This window comes from Anopheles aquasalis, chromosome 2 (genome assembly GCF_943734665.1).
Source record: "Anopheles aquasalis chromosome 2, idAnoAquaMG_Q_19, whole genome shotgun sequence".
Classification (NCBI taxonomy): domain Eukaryota; kingdom Metazoa; phylum Arthropoda; class Insecta; order Diptera; family Culicidae; genus Anopheles; species Anopheles aquasalis.
In genome coordinates this window covers 60,673,147-60,688,146 of record NC_064877.1, presented here as the reverse complement: position 1 = coordinate 60,688,146, position 15,000 = coordinate 60,673,147, and the positions used below count along the sequence as shown (strand labels likewise).

The window sequence follows — 15,000 nt, the reverse complement described above, 5'->3', positions numbered from 1 at the left end:
GGAGCGCTGCGCTGCTATCTGTTTGGAATGTTGTTTTTGTCACTTTTGCCCGATTACCGAATCGGGAGCCACGTCGTGTCTGGAAGGCGACACGGTCATCGTCGTCCTCGTCGTCGATCAGTGTGGCGACGATAAAGATCCACGTAATCGCAGCCCCCGTCCCCCCAGAAAAACGTTGACAGCTCGTCAATGGGTGACAAATAAATTAGTTCCTTCCAACTTCGTCCCGGACTTCCTCGGAGCAGGTGTATTAAACGGATCACTTCGTTTCGCTTACAAGAAAACCTCGGCCCCCGGGGCAGCACGCACGGTACGTCGGTTCAAAGTGATAAATGTGACTGTGGCCGCATCCTTGTTACCGACCGACATTTCGGTAGACATCTTTTGCTGGTGCCTTCCAGCTTTTGATAGTCCGTGCCGTGCTTCGTGGGCTTTTATCATGTAGCTCATCCGTTAGCTGGCCCAGGGCGTCGTGAGATTTATCTGCGATTTAGCCGTCTGGTGCCGCCGTTTTGGGTGACACGAATAGCAATTAATCTGCGGAGCGTAGGGAGCTGCCGGTATCAGGAGCTCGTCCGGGCGCCTACCAGGAGTCAAGGCCACTGCACGATCCGTTAGCACGGTAGATCACGTTTTACGGTGCGCTCTTTCTCTGCTCTTCTCTGCTTCGATTGCATAATGTTTGTTTAATGCGTATGTCCAGCACAATTTGTCATTCAAATGAAGCCCGACCGTAAGCGCAACATGTTCGCTAACACGCTCCCGGGAGGAGGTGCGCATCGACCGTACGGATTATTGATTCCATCCAGAAGCGCGGAGTCGATCGTGGTGCGCGGAGTGCGGTGGCAATTGATTTGTTGCGCACCGCCACGCCAATCGACGCCTCATTCACTGCGAGTGATAATTAAAATGGAAGCATAAAACGATAAATTTGCGTCCCCCACGGGGCTCCTGCTACAGCTAGGTACACAAGAACAACTTCCACAACCCCCCCCCCCCCCCCCCCCTGGAGCTGTGGTCTATCGGTTCTCTAGCAGAGATAATTTACGCGTGCCATCCCTTGCTGAGATTGCAATCGGTTGCGCTCGACGTTACAGAGAGGGCGAACGCTCGCGCCGGTTAGTTGCTGGAGGCGCCTAGTAGCTGGCGCGAAAAGGTTAGCCAGGGGTTGCCATTTAAATCGCTTTTAAATCACCCAACGGCATACCGCAGGCCAAGCGGTTCGTTGTCGCGATGGTTCGATGATGGCCACTCGAACAGGTGCGCTTCTTGCTTGCCAGACGGTGGGGGGGGCTGGCGTGTCAACGTGATAGCTTCCGAAGAAGCATAATCATCAAGCATGGCGCAACCGAGGGTTCTCGCTTGGCGTCTGTGGTGGATGGTGCAAACCCTCCTGTGGAGGTCGCTTATCGGATGGCTACGGGGTTCGTGTTCGTTTGGTCGTGGTTCGTTAGAAAGAAAATGGTCGAGACGCGATCGTATCTGTTGTGGTGGCTGCACGCGACAATATGCAAGCGCCCTCTGCGTGGCCACCATCTTGAGAGTTTATCTTACGACCGCACAAACCCCGCCACGAGAGTCGGTTGATCGTGGGAGAAATTTATGCGCCAGCTTTTTTTTTTCGTAACTGCCACCGGCTTCTAGTCAGGTCGCTTGGAGTCATTTGTTCGCTGTGTGCGGTTAACGATGCAGGCAACGAAGGCATTTAGCACCTTAACGAGTTAATCACAATGTGTACTTAAGCTTTTTTGGTCGCTTGCCTTTGGACAAAGCGCGCAGGTCGTAGGTCACAGAATTTGTTTGCTGTTTGCATGTCGCAAGTACATTTCCTCTTCCCAAAAGGGAACCTCCTTAACGCCATGAATCACGCACAACGGGGCTCCGGTAAGCACATTGAAAGCGAAACTGTCGTGTAGCAAGTCCGGAAGCTCGGAAACAGCTCAAGTGTGTTTGCTTGCTAAACTCGCGAGCTGGGTTTGATCGATGCTTCGATCAACCTTGATCGGATGCGTCATCTGGACGCACCCCCTGCGAGCGAGCGAGCGTGTTTGACGTATTGATCATCACAGAGACACAGAGTTTTGGGTGAGGAATTCTACCTTCTAGCACCTTCTGCGCGCGTGTGTTCGCGAGCGCGAGCGCGTGCCAATCCACGTTGTGCGTTCCCACATGGCCGAGCATAAATATTCATCGACACGACATTGGATTGGGTGGCAAGTGGGTGGGACGGTAGGGTGTGCAACCAAACCGCCCAACAGTCGGCAAATACCATTAACAGGTTCTCGCAGGTGCGGAGCACGGGTCTGGGAACAGCATCTCCCCTCTCTCCCTCCCTTCCTTCTGGTGTACAAAGAACGCTTCCTCCAGCAGGAATGCCAACTCATCCATCGTCATCGTTCTCTTCTCTTTCTCTTTTACTTTTTTCCGCTGCGCAGAGCTGCAACTCGCAAACCGAACAGTGCTGCTGGATTCGACCGACACCGGCCACGCGCTGCCCGGACGACAGCTACGTGTGCGTGGCGGCCAGCTTATGCAACAACGGGCTGTTGAACTTCGACGCCCAGAATGCCATCTCCACCCGACAACCGGTAAGTACAAGCAACAACCACAACAACAACAGCAACAACTGCAACCACTATTCAAGTCCAGCCAGCCAGCCAGCTAGCCTGTCTTCCGCTGTCTTACTTAATCGCTTTTGCATGGAGCCAATCATTTGGAAACGAACGACGCGCGCCGAGCGACGACGGCCTTGCCCGGTCACTTACCGGTCGCCAGTCCAGCTTCCTAGGGGCCTCCCTCCCTCGAGGGGGACTCGTTTCCTCCGCACTTTTACTTTCCATTTTGTTCGGGGCTCGGGTCGCGCTGCTCTTCGTCTGCATGTCCTGCATCCACATCCTGAGGGGCCCGCTTCCAGACCACCCCAAAAACCAGACCACAAACCAGACTCTCGTGTCTGCAGACCAGACTCTCGTGAGATGGGCACCACCACGGCACCAAATTGCGTAATGGCCAGTCGATCGGTCCTTCGGCTTCCTCGGCGGGAGGATCTCTCGCAGAAGGAGCGATCGGTCCCGGGCTCGGCTCGAGCTCCTGTCAGTGGCAACCGAGTGCTGATAGGTGCTGCCTGCGTCGTGGTGATCGCGAGGTCCTCCTTTTTGGCGTAGGGATCGTGCTTACGTAAAGCGTAGCCACGGTCACTCACACCTTGCCAGGCCAGGCCCAGCCAGTCCGGTCCAGTCTGTTCCGGCCCGTTGTCTGGATCTCCCGTTGGGGAATCATCCTCGCGAGACGCGAGAGCCACTGGTGGCGATGTCGATGACGTCAAAATTGATCGCACGCCATCGGGTGCGATGGCGTAATCTTGCTGATCGTTCGCGGAGAGCGCGCGCGCGCGCACGCGACAGTGTAAACAGCGTTGGCCGGCGGCCATTGCGGTGCGCCACTCGCCAACCGCTCCTCTAACGCAAGGCGCGCGCCACGCCACACCAGACCACGGCCAGGTCGTCTGTTGTCTTAACCTTGACTTTCGACGCCGGTGTGTGCGTGCGTGTGGCCTGGCTCGTTAGAGGCATTTCGCATTCCTCTCTCCCTCTCTCCCTCTCTCTCTGGCATCCCTTCTGCCGCTACGCGTACACGCATCATCCCCATCCCCATCATCAAGATCGAGGAAGTATAGTGTCGCGAACAGATGATGATCTGGGCACCGGTGGATCAGATGTTAGGCAGGTAAATGCCAAGGAACGCCGATGACACACAGTAGTAGGCCAACCGATCGTTGCTGCTGCTGCTGCTGGTGGTGGTGTGCTGGCGAAATCTATCGTCCTGGCATCGTCCGCGTCTGCGTCTATCATTAGTGAGCATTTAGAGGCCATAATTTGCTTTTAAGTGCCTGGTGCGGAGTGGAGTTCCCGGCTTCCACCTGGCCTTCCTATCTTTTCATCTATCCTCCAAGCGAGCGCGATCCGCGATCCGCGATCGATACCGATGTTGTTGTTTTTTTTTCGTGCTTCTCTCTCTGTCGTGTCTCCTCTTTCGCAGTTCGGTGCCACGAGCGTGTAAATGCCAAATGCGGGGTGTCAAAGGTGACAAATGTAGCTGCCACTCTTCGCATTCTTCTGCTTAGTCTTCGCCTTTTAGTGCGTGGCTGGTTGAATGTTTTGATTAATTTTGTATTCCCCACCCGCTTCCCACCGCGGTAGCGAGTGCGCTTCGTCCTGATGGCGCGATTATAGGCGATTAGGAGTCGATTATTACCCCCACTTCACCTCCCTCCCACTCCGGGGGGTGGTGTCAGTCACATGGCCACGATACGTCCAAGGATTTCGGGACCTTCGGACCCGAACGAAACTGTACTCGGTGTTAGTGGCGGCAGTGGTGATGTGGTTTGGGGTTTTTTGGCCATTTTATCGCTCAACTTTATGGTCACTCTTGAGGGGGCAGGAAAGGAGCGAGTGGTGGCTAGCATGGTGTGGTACCATGTGCTTTGACCTAAATTCCAATGTGCGAGGGGAAGGTGGCGCGGCGGTGATTGCGCAATGGCCACCGAGCGAACTAGGAGCTTGACCGAAGAGACGCAAACCAACGACGCGCATGTTGTGCGGTGAAAAGAACTTTCCTGCGGTTTCCTGCGAATTCGAAATGATAAATGCAACCGAAAACAACATCGACCACCTCTGCGTAACCCACTGCAGAAAAAAGGAACCACAAATGACCAGCCAGTCGAATTCGGTGTCGCTGTTCGGGTTGAAAAATTAAATCGTCACTCGCATATCGCTACCAGGCGATCGGCAATGCGATCTCCGTGTCGTTTTTGTTTTTTGCTTTCCTTTTTGCTCGATCCAGAGATGGAAGGAGGCGAGTTCGATCGATCGGATCGGTCGGTCGGATATGTCGCCTTCGTCGTGGTTCGTGGTTTTTCGAATCGAAACGGGGCGAAGATACAACATCGGTGGCCAGGACATGCGCATTGTTCCACTTCATTAAGTTGTAATTGATGAAAATTAAGCAAAAACCCACTCGAACGTAGGCAGCCGAACCAGTACCATGCGGTGGTTGTGTTGGTGCAGAAGTAGAAAAAGAAGGACAGGAGAAAGAAAGAGAGTGCGAATGAATTGAAGTTTGCCCTGGGCGTAATGTGGGGGCCCCAGTAGACGGTAATGAACATAATTAAGCGTTGTTTTGGCAAGTTGAAAGATCTTGTGCGATTTCACTTGATGACGATCACCATTTGTCATGCCCCCTGTTGCAAGCTCGGAACGAGGATCGAATGAGGAAGAGGAAACAGTTGCGTTGTTTGCCCAACAACAGCAGCAGCAGTAGCAGCAGCAGCACCAGCAGGCTAGTGAAGGAGTGCGTTGATACGTCATCTATTGTGTTACAAATTGTGCACCGTGGCTTTTTGCAGACCTGCGTCAGCGTGTCAAGTTCAAGATCGTTTCCACTCACCCCAATCGCCATTGGCCGCGCTTTCACTTTTGCTCTTCGGCGCGGCGTAATTCGATTATAATGCAATCCGAAGGCTACCGGAGGGTATTTCTGTGTCAATTTCGAACAATCTCTCGGCTCTTGATGCGGCTTTTGCGAGCGAGAGTGCCGCGATGAACCGGCTCCGTGCATTTGACCCGATGACCACTAACCGATCCTGCTTCGCACCCTCACCCAGACCCCTCGAGGGGTCCCAGGTCACCGACACACTCTTCTCGCAATTAAGCAATCGTCGCATCACGCTAAAGGGATAGAGAGAGAGAGAGAGAGAGAGAGAGAGAGAGAGAGCCAGCGAGAGAGATTGGCTGATCCATCTGATCCCAGCGATCACTACACATCGAACCTCGCAATCCGTTGCGCGTGTTGCACAATAAGTGCACGCCGCCACTCTCCGGGGGCTGCAGTGCAGTGAGCGAGGCAGCGAATATGCAAGTGTCACAGGAGGTAACGACGCAAGCGATCGCTGATCGGTGGTAAAGATCCTGCGCGCCTAGCGCGACTAGCAGCAGCACTGGGATGCGGGACGGGCGCGACCTACTCCCACTGAAAATGAAATTAAGAAAAATGAAACATAACGACCACGACTACGACGATGAGCACGAGTGTGACTGGGCGAGATGCAAAGCAAGTGGAGGTGTTTAAGTTGCCGGCGCCGAGCACCGAGATGGTGCGCTGCAGTCCGAGTAAAAGTTGTGGCATCGATGGGATGACGATGATTTGCATCTTCCAAGTTATTGACATCTGCAGCCAATGGTGGTGGCGGCCGTGGAGATGGGCATGTAGAATGACGTAAAAGGCTGACGAGGACGATTCCAGGCGTTGCGAAAACCTTTCTGCTACGACTGCCACCGCTGCTGCTGTTGCTGCTACTAATGGCGATTAGGGTTCTGCTCAGCTCATCGAGAGATCGAGCACAGTTACACAACCCAGTGCACGACGAACCGGGATGATCGATCGTGTCACCGTGTGGATGCGTTGAATGACGGCACCAAAAGCCAAAACACCAAATGCGGATCTGGCACGGTGGTTCCGCATTCTAATTGCTCCCGAACACGACAATCACAACATCGCGATCGCGGTTTAGAACCGTTTTTGAACCCGGATTTACAGCCGGCAGCTCGTTAGCTCGTTGCTGCACACAACGCCACCACACGAACTGCATTCGTCAGCCGCATGTGGCCGGAACGGACTCGCGGGAGGCCATAAACCACGGCAAAGCATCTTATCTCACCGTCAGCATCGTCAGCACCAAATGCTCGATCAAGTTTCAATCAATCCGATTATGGTGCCGTCGCTTCCTGTCGTAAACCGTTACGCGCCGTTCACAGCGGACCCGCAGTGACCGATGACTAGTGGCGATGACGGACGGATGGAGATGAAGTCAGCGTTCTCTTCGTTCAGCGGTCATCGTTCTCGCAAGCGCCAAACAGACGCCGCGTGTGTGCTATATCCGCGTAGGCAAACACGAAGAACCAGAACGTCAAGAATGAAGGGGAGGCAAAAAACCCAGCAAAACGATCGTTTGGAGCACTCTTGAACCACCGCTTGACCGCCGCATCCGAATTCGGTTGCTTTCGATTCCGCAAAGATCCGGGTTCGTCACTAGCGCCCCCGGTCCGTTGAAGTCTTTCGATGCGCAACGGGCACCCACTGCCCGGCGAGCCGCGGACATCTTATTTAGATCGATTCACTACGGCGCACACACGATCGTGATCGCGGGTGTCGATTGCCCGGTTGGCGATCGCGTTGTTGATGAAAAATGGTTTTTGCCTTTTTTCGGTTGATCGAAATGATCCTCATGCTAGTGGCGCCGCGCATCATTGCATAATGAACTCACCGCTTGTGTGATGTATCTATCAAACGCCTTGGAAGGGGGGGAGGAGAGAGAAGCTGGCTGGCTGGTATTGTGGCAGCGTTGAATGGAACATCGATCGATGCTGACCGACAGTCCGGGCCGATATCGGGCACACGATCACTTTGGTTTTGCGGTTTCACGGTATAAACATTCCTGCCAAAGCGAATCGGGGCCCCCATTTTGGTGCCAGAGGACACACTCCTGTTGCAGTGCTGGCCACGCAGTGGCCGCCCGTTCGTTCGTACGCCCGGCGATGAAAGCACATTTTTGATGGGGTTTGACCAAATTATGCAAATGACCAACTAACGGCTAATTATAATCGATTACGAGATCGTAGCCGAAAAAACTAAGCGATCCGGGACCGGGACCGGGCGTTCAATCCCCTTCCCCTTTCCTCTTGTGGTCCTCTTGTCTTTTTTTTTTGTTGGTTGGACCACCGAAAGGATCACCGCCGCCACCGCCGAAACCGTTTGACCGAAATTCCGGTGCGTTCGGCGTTGCGCCCCCCCGCGAGCATGCGGTTTTATGATCCATGTCTTTTAGCATAAGCAAACCAGCAACAACCACAACAACAAGAGCGGCTGCAACAGCGAAAAAAAGAGGGCGGAAAAAATGGAATCCAAGACAATAAAGTCCGTCCGAAAAAATGCGAAATGAAATTGGATTCTCGTGGTCGGATCGGATTGTTGCAGCTCGCGCGTATCGCGTTGCATAAGGGGGCGCCCTGATCGAGCGACGATCTGGCCGACGGTCTGTCATTAATCAAAACTTTCCATGATAACCGCGAACCCGAAATCAGAGCGGGCTCGTGTTGCAATTGATGATTGGGCGCTCGGCTACAATTGGAACTCGGTGCTGGAATGGGTTCAATCTGACCCCAGCGATCAGGCATTGTTTGCACGCTTCACGATCGCTTCCTGTGTGCGTATGGTGGGAGTCCCGATGAGTGCCGCTTCGCTTGGTTTTATCGATTCGGAATCAGCTCCGGATTGGCGATCCTACCGGCGATCCATTGTTGGTGCGAAGCGCAAGCATCGATGATCGTTTCGAGGAATGCCACCCTATGCCAGCTCGAGCACAATCGATCGTGCCTTCAAACATTCCGCTGATGCTCGTTGTAAGGTTGTGTAAGGTACGAGGATTGTTCATGCCGCTTCCCCAATTAAACAGCCATAATTATCTGGATAAATGCTCGATCTCTCTCTCTCCCTGGTGCTCCTCTTCCTCATTGTACACATTCCACGGGGTTTGTGAATCCAATTTGGCACCCTTGTGACCCTTCCACGACTGTTTGCGCGTGCCATGCACACATTGTTGCAACTGTTTGAAGATGAGTTTGCGTTCGAGTTCGGATCGATCGTCCGTACGGTTGCAACTCACGTCGTCCTCTTCATCGTCATCAGCGTCGTTGATCGTACAGAGTTATTTTCTAGCACCGGGTGTGCGAGTTCGATCGCACGTAATTGATTGATGATCACACGGATCTAGCGAGCGCAGAGCGAGGCGCTGTTCGATTCTAATCAGTTAATTAAATACACACGCCCTACACACTCGGTTAGACAATGAGCAGCGCCTCGGTCGACTCGAATGACTGTGACGTGCGCGTTCATGCTGCTTCTGCGAAGCGCAAAGTTCCCGCGCTCGATTACTCGCGGGCAGAAGCCTGGGAAAAATTAGCAAACCCTATGAGAGGCCTTTGTTTTTCCCTATTTTTGACTCGTTCACACCGGAGTTATGATGATGTGAAGGAGGAGGAGGTTGAGAATGACACAGGCAGGTGCTAGGCAACCTATTTTTCCCTTTCAAGGTTCCCAGACTCAGGTGCCTCGAGTGTAAACCAGGGATCCGGTCTGATCAAGTGATCATCATGAGTAGCATTATTCGGAATTTCGTTGATTCTGCACAAGGATAGTGAGGATGGTGCCGGAAACTGCTGTCTGGCGTGACATTGACTAAAGACTGTGGCCATGCAGCGTGCTGCCTCGTAGCGCGATCGTACGAGCACACGACAGCGCGCTGATCGTCGATCAAATTTACGAGCTAATAAGCAGCGGTCGATGATGAGCATGAACTTGTTCTTGAATCACCAATCAAGCCAATAAGATCGCCGAATGAATATTCAACAGGCCGATCCTCAATATCCTATTGGTCAAGAGGGGCGTGAGTGTCTGCCCGAACGAGGCATTCAAATTCAAATGTCTGCGCGAGCACACCTCAAAATGAACCGCTCGTTCGCTCGCCTTCTCATCAAGAGAATAAATATCAATTGCTGCTCGAGTGTCCCATTCTTACGCAAAGCAGCACCAGCAGCATCAGCACGAGTTGTTCCCTTACATTTGCGTGCCCTTCTGACCGTCCCGTGGACCACACGTTTGCCGCCACGAAGGTTGGAAGTTTACCCACCGCTCAATGATCGTTGACAATGATCTTGTGCGCACGCGCACCGAGGGGCTCACTGTTGTACAATATGGCTTCGAATATCTAATTTGTCTTTCTAATTCACACTTTCCGGCCATTCCGGGGTACGGTGTGTGTCTGTGTGTACAGCACCGGATTCACCAAAACTGCTGCAGGACAAAACACTTCACGGTTTGACGTGAAACGCAAACGCGCTTTTGCCGGAGAAGGAAGTATGGAAGCATCTTTCTTAGTACCGGAAAGCGTGGCCATTTCGTGCGCGCGTCAAGTGTGTCCGCTGGCGCTTGACAAACACTCTGCTCGACGACGACGACGACGACGACAACGAACTGACCTTTCTAAGGCCATTCTGAGAACGCATCTACTCCCCCCTGGAGTCCGGAGATGTGCGCCAAAGTTCAAGAGATTAATTAATATCAACAGCAGCGAAGGAAAGTAAGGTCATGCCAGCGCTTTTGGACGCTGGGAGTGAGGTGTCCGCTCGGTCCTGGCTACTCGGGCACCTCGAATCCAACAACGGCCAGTTACGTTTCGTGAACGTTTTTAATTGTTTTGGCACGGTTTCTAAGACGAACTACGGCGACGACGATGATCTGTCAGGCCCCAGATGGAACCGGTTTTTGACCGCGATTAGAGAGCGGCCGGACTCGTCTCGGACTCCTCCTGACATTCTCCTCCAGGTCAGCCGTCGTGGTGGTGAGCGAAAAGTGTGCCGGTGACAAATCCTCTCGATTCGCTGACAGCCACACCGGCACGCCAATAACCACTCATATTAAGGGTAAACTAATATCGTACATCGTCGCGCCAGGCCTCACCAGCCAGCCAGCCAGCCAGCCAACCAGCCAGCCAGTCTGAATGTCATCCAGCATCGCCTCGTACTCGCCTTTTCTCACCTCGCGCATCCACGATCGTGAAGCTTTGGCGCTGCTCATTAGATATTCCGCCAACGCACACGCGGACGTGGGGTGTTTAGCGAGGTTCGGGTTCGGTGTCTAACAAGGTTAAATCGGTTACTACCGACGACGACAACGACGACGACGTGACGCGATCAGGGTGAATGGCAGCGCGCACAAGCGCACGTCAAATTCGCGCTCCCCACGCAAATCGGGATCGACGCTTCCGTCGGATGGCTTTTATTGCTTCATTCCGCGCGGGGAGTGTGTTTGGTGACGGTTAATGACTCACACCAACCTCCCCCGTCCCCCGGAGTCAATTAGGAAGCGGAATTCGATCCATTATGCAACGGACGTGCTGCGTACCGCGATTTAGATCATCTCTATTCCCGCTTGTCGTTTGTGAGTGTCCGAAAAGTAAACATTACAGTGTGGTAATGTGTTTTGCAATTGTTTCGGACGAGCAAATAGGCCGCCACGGGGTAGAGAGATTGGCGAACTGGTGAAGCGCATTTTGTACTCGAGAGAGTGTGCTCGAAACCGCAAATGGTCCGTGCGCGCAAACAACGCGTCTCATCTTACGTCACCTGGAGCGGACGAAGGTCGTCGCTGTCCCGGGGATGACCTTTGCCTCTGCCGCAACCTGCGGTGCGTGGATCGTCGATCGTCGATTGCAATTTGCTGTTTTGCTCCACATTGACACGCGGGACATTGATGCGAAAGGAAGCGAATGTTTGGGGGGGGGGGGGGAAGAGGGAGAAATGCGCATAAATTGCGCCAAGCCGAGTAATGTCAATATGTTTTCGGTGTTTCGGCTCCCACCGGCAGAGTAATTGTTTTTTATTTTCGGTTTCCCTTTTGCTCCCGCTTCCTGTAACGGGGGCCAGACTCGGCGGAAAGGCCGACGGAGGGAAGCATAATTTCGCGATCGAGTCCCATAATTTACTGGGCGCCCAATAAAGCAACCAACTAGTGGGAGCTGCAGCTAGCAGCAGCATCCTGGCATGCGGAACCTTATCAATGTCCTCGCTGGTGGTTGGATGAGCCCCGAGGCTCATCAGCCAACACTGTCTCTCTCTCTCCCCTTCTTCTCACCAATTGGTCCTGCCGCAGGTGACACATGACCGAGCACGAAGAATGCGGTTTGCCGCAACGGAGGCGAGGCGGTTCTCTGATATGGACAATCCGTTTCGGTTCAGCTCGGTTCGGACCCGACGTTTCACTTTCCTGCAGCGCTCCAGAGGGTTGAAACCGGTTGCACGGCAAGCCCACAGCAACAGACACTGCAACGCAACAGGTGATTGCAGAAGTGGCTTTCGATTCACTCTTCGTTCCCTTTTTTCCACTCGCTTTCGGGGACCCCAATCGGGATTTTGACTTCCTTGAATGGGTCTCCTGCCCACTCCTGGGCCGTCTCGTTGCATCCTTCCTCGAGGAGGAGCTGGAGGAGCAAGAGGGAGCATCTGGTTATGGTCTGGGTGTCGTTTCCAGCAAAGGCTTCCAGCTACGCTTTTTTATGTGCTCGCACTGGGTCCTCGTTGATATGTTATCAGTTCGTGACAAACGATGGCTCAAGGAGGGGAGGATGGTGTTATGTAATGCCGCCGGTCCGTTCGACATAACACACGCGTTCGAGCGTTGAACACAAAAACTGTGGCGCCTCCATCTTCGTAGTGTAGCGCTCGATGACGTTTGGTGACGTGTTGTTTTTGAGGTTTGTTGGCGTTGCATGGCCGCTAAATGCTAATTGCAATAACCAGCACCAACCGCACCGCACCGCACCGCACCGCGCCGCACAGGTACAGCAAGGTGGCTGTCGACCGTTTTTGGTAAAAGAAGAAAGAAAGAAATCCAAATCCAACCTCCGGCCAGCCTTGTCTTGGCGTGCAGACAGAGGTTGTTTGTGCCATGTGCCAAACCGGAAAGTTGACGGAGAACCACGGCTCGATCAGCAAACGATTAAACGTGGAATGTGGTTTTCAGGCGATGATGATGATGATGATCGCAGTATCTTACCCAATGGAGGCTGCAAGGTCTTGGCCTAGACAAGGTCGGCATTGGTAAAACATTTACGCCACCTAAAACAACCGCAAACACCCGGATCCCAGCCATGATGATGATGTTGATGATGATGGGTGGTTAGGTGATTTATGGTTGACCCTCACCAAGCGCACAAGCGACTAGCACGATGCACCGACCGCGCAGAATGAGCTCTAAGTGAGTGTTCGGCTACATCGCCGGCGAAGGAGTCATAAAAAAGGGGAGAAGAAGATGCTTGCAGTCGATGATGGTGGATTAGGAGCGGCACGCCACGACGGCACACGAGGAAAGGAGAAGATGAGATTCATGTGGCTTGTTTTTTCTTTATGTTTCGCTTTATGTTGCTGTTTTATGCCGTGCCCCTCTCGTTACTTGCACGATGTGCGGTACCCTTGAAGCGGTGACCATCCTTCGGTGTCCGTCCAGTCCGGTCACCAGGTCAGTGAGATCAAACGTGAAAGACCGCCCCGTCTACGGGGGGAGGTCGTCTGGCTGTTCGTTCCAATCGCATCGTGTTTATGGTTGTTTGGTTGGACAAACAGAACCCCATCTTTGTCGCGTGTGTCGTGCGAATGTCCTCGATCGAAAGGACTAAAGTCAGCGAAGCGAAGCGAAAGGAATCAGCGGCCAGATTGCTCAGCTGTCGTGTTCAGTCAAGTCAATCATAATTCCTTCCCCCCCAAAGGGACGCCCCGGTTGTGGTCGCTTCTGTCCGCATCTTCAAAGGGTTTCTGTATTCTTGGATTCCGTGACGTCGCGTCAGTTAACATTTGTTTACGGTGGCCGCAAACGCAAACGCAAACGCAAACGATGCCAATGACAACAGTGGCACTGCCCGTGGCTGGTCGTCCAAATTGAGCTGCCGTTTCGCATCCGCCTTCTCGACCCCTGATCGACACGCAATCTCGTAGATCGAATCGTAAATTCCCGATTGGGCGCGCGCTCGCTCGTTGGGCGGTGGCCGCCATCTGGGCGTTTCATGTTTCCATCCGCGTTCCTTGGACTCCCTAGAGGCCCCCCCGGGGGGAAGAAGGAAGGTTCTGCGGACCCGGATCTGTGACCAAGCAAGCGGGGGGCTTACGGGCGTACCGTTTTTCGTTCGGTCGCACTTCAGGTGGCCAGATGGCCCAAAGCGCGCCTAGAATGGACCGTCGTCGACCGTTTTGTTGTGCACGGACAGTCGTTTTTTGGGGATTTTTATGCGTCAGTAGGGCCCCATCATAGCCCAGCCCCCCCCGCTTCCGCTGTTCCTCTATGTGGTAATAAATGATTCCAATTAGCATACGATTTGCATACGATCAGTGAAGAGTGAAAGATGGTGGTCCCGAGCCTATCTGGCTGTATTATCGCGGACGCGGATGTATCTCGCGGGGAGGTTTTTTTTCCCCCCGGGGGGATTCTACTTCAGAGCGGGAAGGGAGAGGACCTGGATTCCGATGCCCGTAAAGTCCGGGGAGTCTTCTCTAGTCACGCGAGAAGTTAGGAATTCGGAAAGATGATGTGATGTGGCGGTGATCCGGTGTCGCTGTCGTCAATTCGTCGAACAAAATTGGACAACATTGGTTTAAATATTGGCCAAGCACCTCCAACCACCTTATGGGGTCCCTGTATGCTCCATCGATCACCTGCTGCTGCTGCTGCTGCTGCTACTTCTACCGCATTCAGACAGCAGGGCAAATGTTTGGTTACACTACACCTGATTTGTTGAACAATTTGTCTCGACAAATATTGACACACCAGTGGCAGCAAGAACGGCTACCGGGAGTCCGTGGCTCTGCTCCATTGGGCGGGGTCCGGAAATTCACGCAAAACGTGACGTGACGCGCACTACGCTCACTCCGTCATCGCGCTAATCATTCCATCGCGTCGTCGCGATCATCCTCTCCACTGGTGTGCCACTTGAAAACGGGTCAACAGTAGTTTGCTCCATGTCCTCGTTCGCTGCAGGATGCTGACCGGTGCTCTGCGTGTCTTCAAAGCGCGGTGGCACTTTTTGCGGAGCTCGCAGTCGCGATCGCGATCGCTCGCTTGTGATCACTTTCTGGTGTATTCTGTGGATATTTTGTTGTTTTGTTTTTCGTTGCTGTTGAATCTGGCGAAAATGTTTTAACGCGTTCCCTGTGGCCCATGTCACGGCCTCCCTCGGGAGGATTATGTAAAAAAACGAGCATAACTGCTGCCGATCGCGTGTGGTGCACTGAACGGCAAGAAGTGGTACGATCGAGGCCGAATGTTTTGGGCTTCTTCCTCCTGCCCAAAGCGGGGAGGGGCGGTGTAATCCGCGAAGCCAAGCGAAACGACCGGTGACCA

General features: G+C 53.5%; 1 protein-coding gene across 3 annotated transcripts in view; it reads left to right on the top strand.

Moving 5' to 3' along the window:
- The window catches only part of LOC126569284 (inactive serine protease scarface), a 28,946-nt gene that overhangs the window by 9,466 nt on the left and 4,480 nt on the right, over positions 1-15,000 (top strand). For all 3 annotated transcript variants that reach the window (XM_050226257.1, XM_050226259.1, XM_050226258.1), the window contains exon 4: positions 2,436-2,588. In XM_050226257.1, the coding sequence (XP_050082214.1) occupies positions 2,436-2,588 (153 nt within the window). The remainder of the gene's footprint in view (positions 1-2,435; positions 2,589-15,000) is intronic.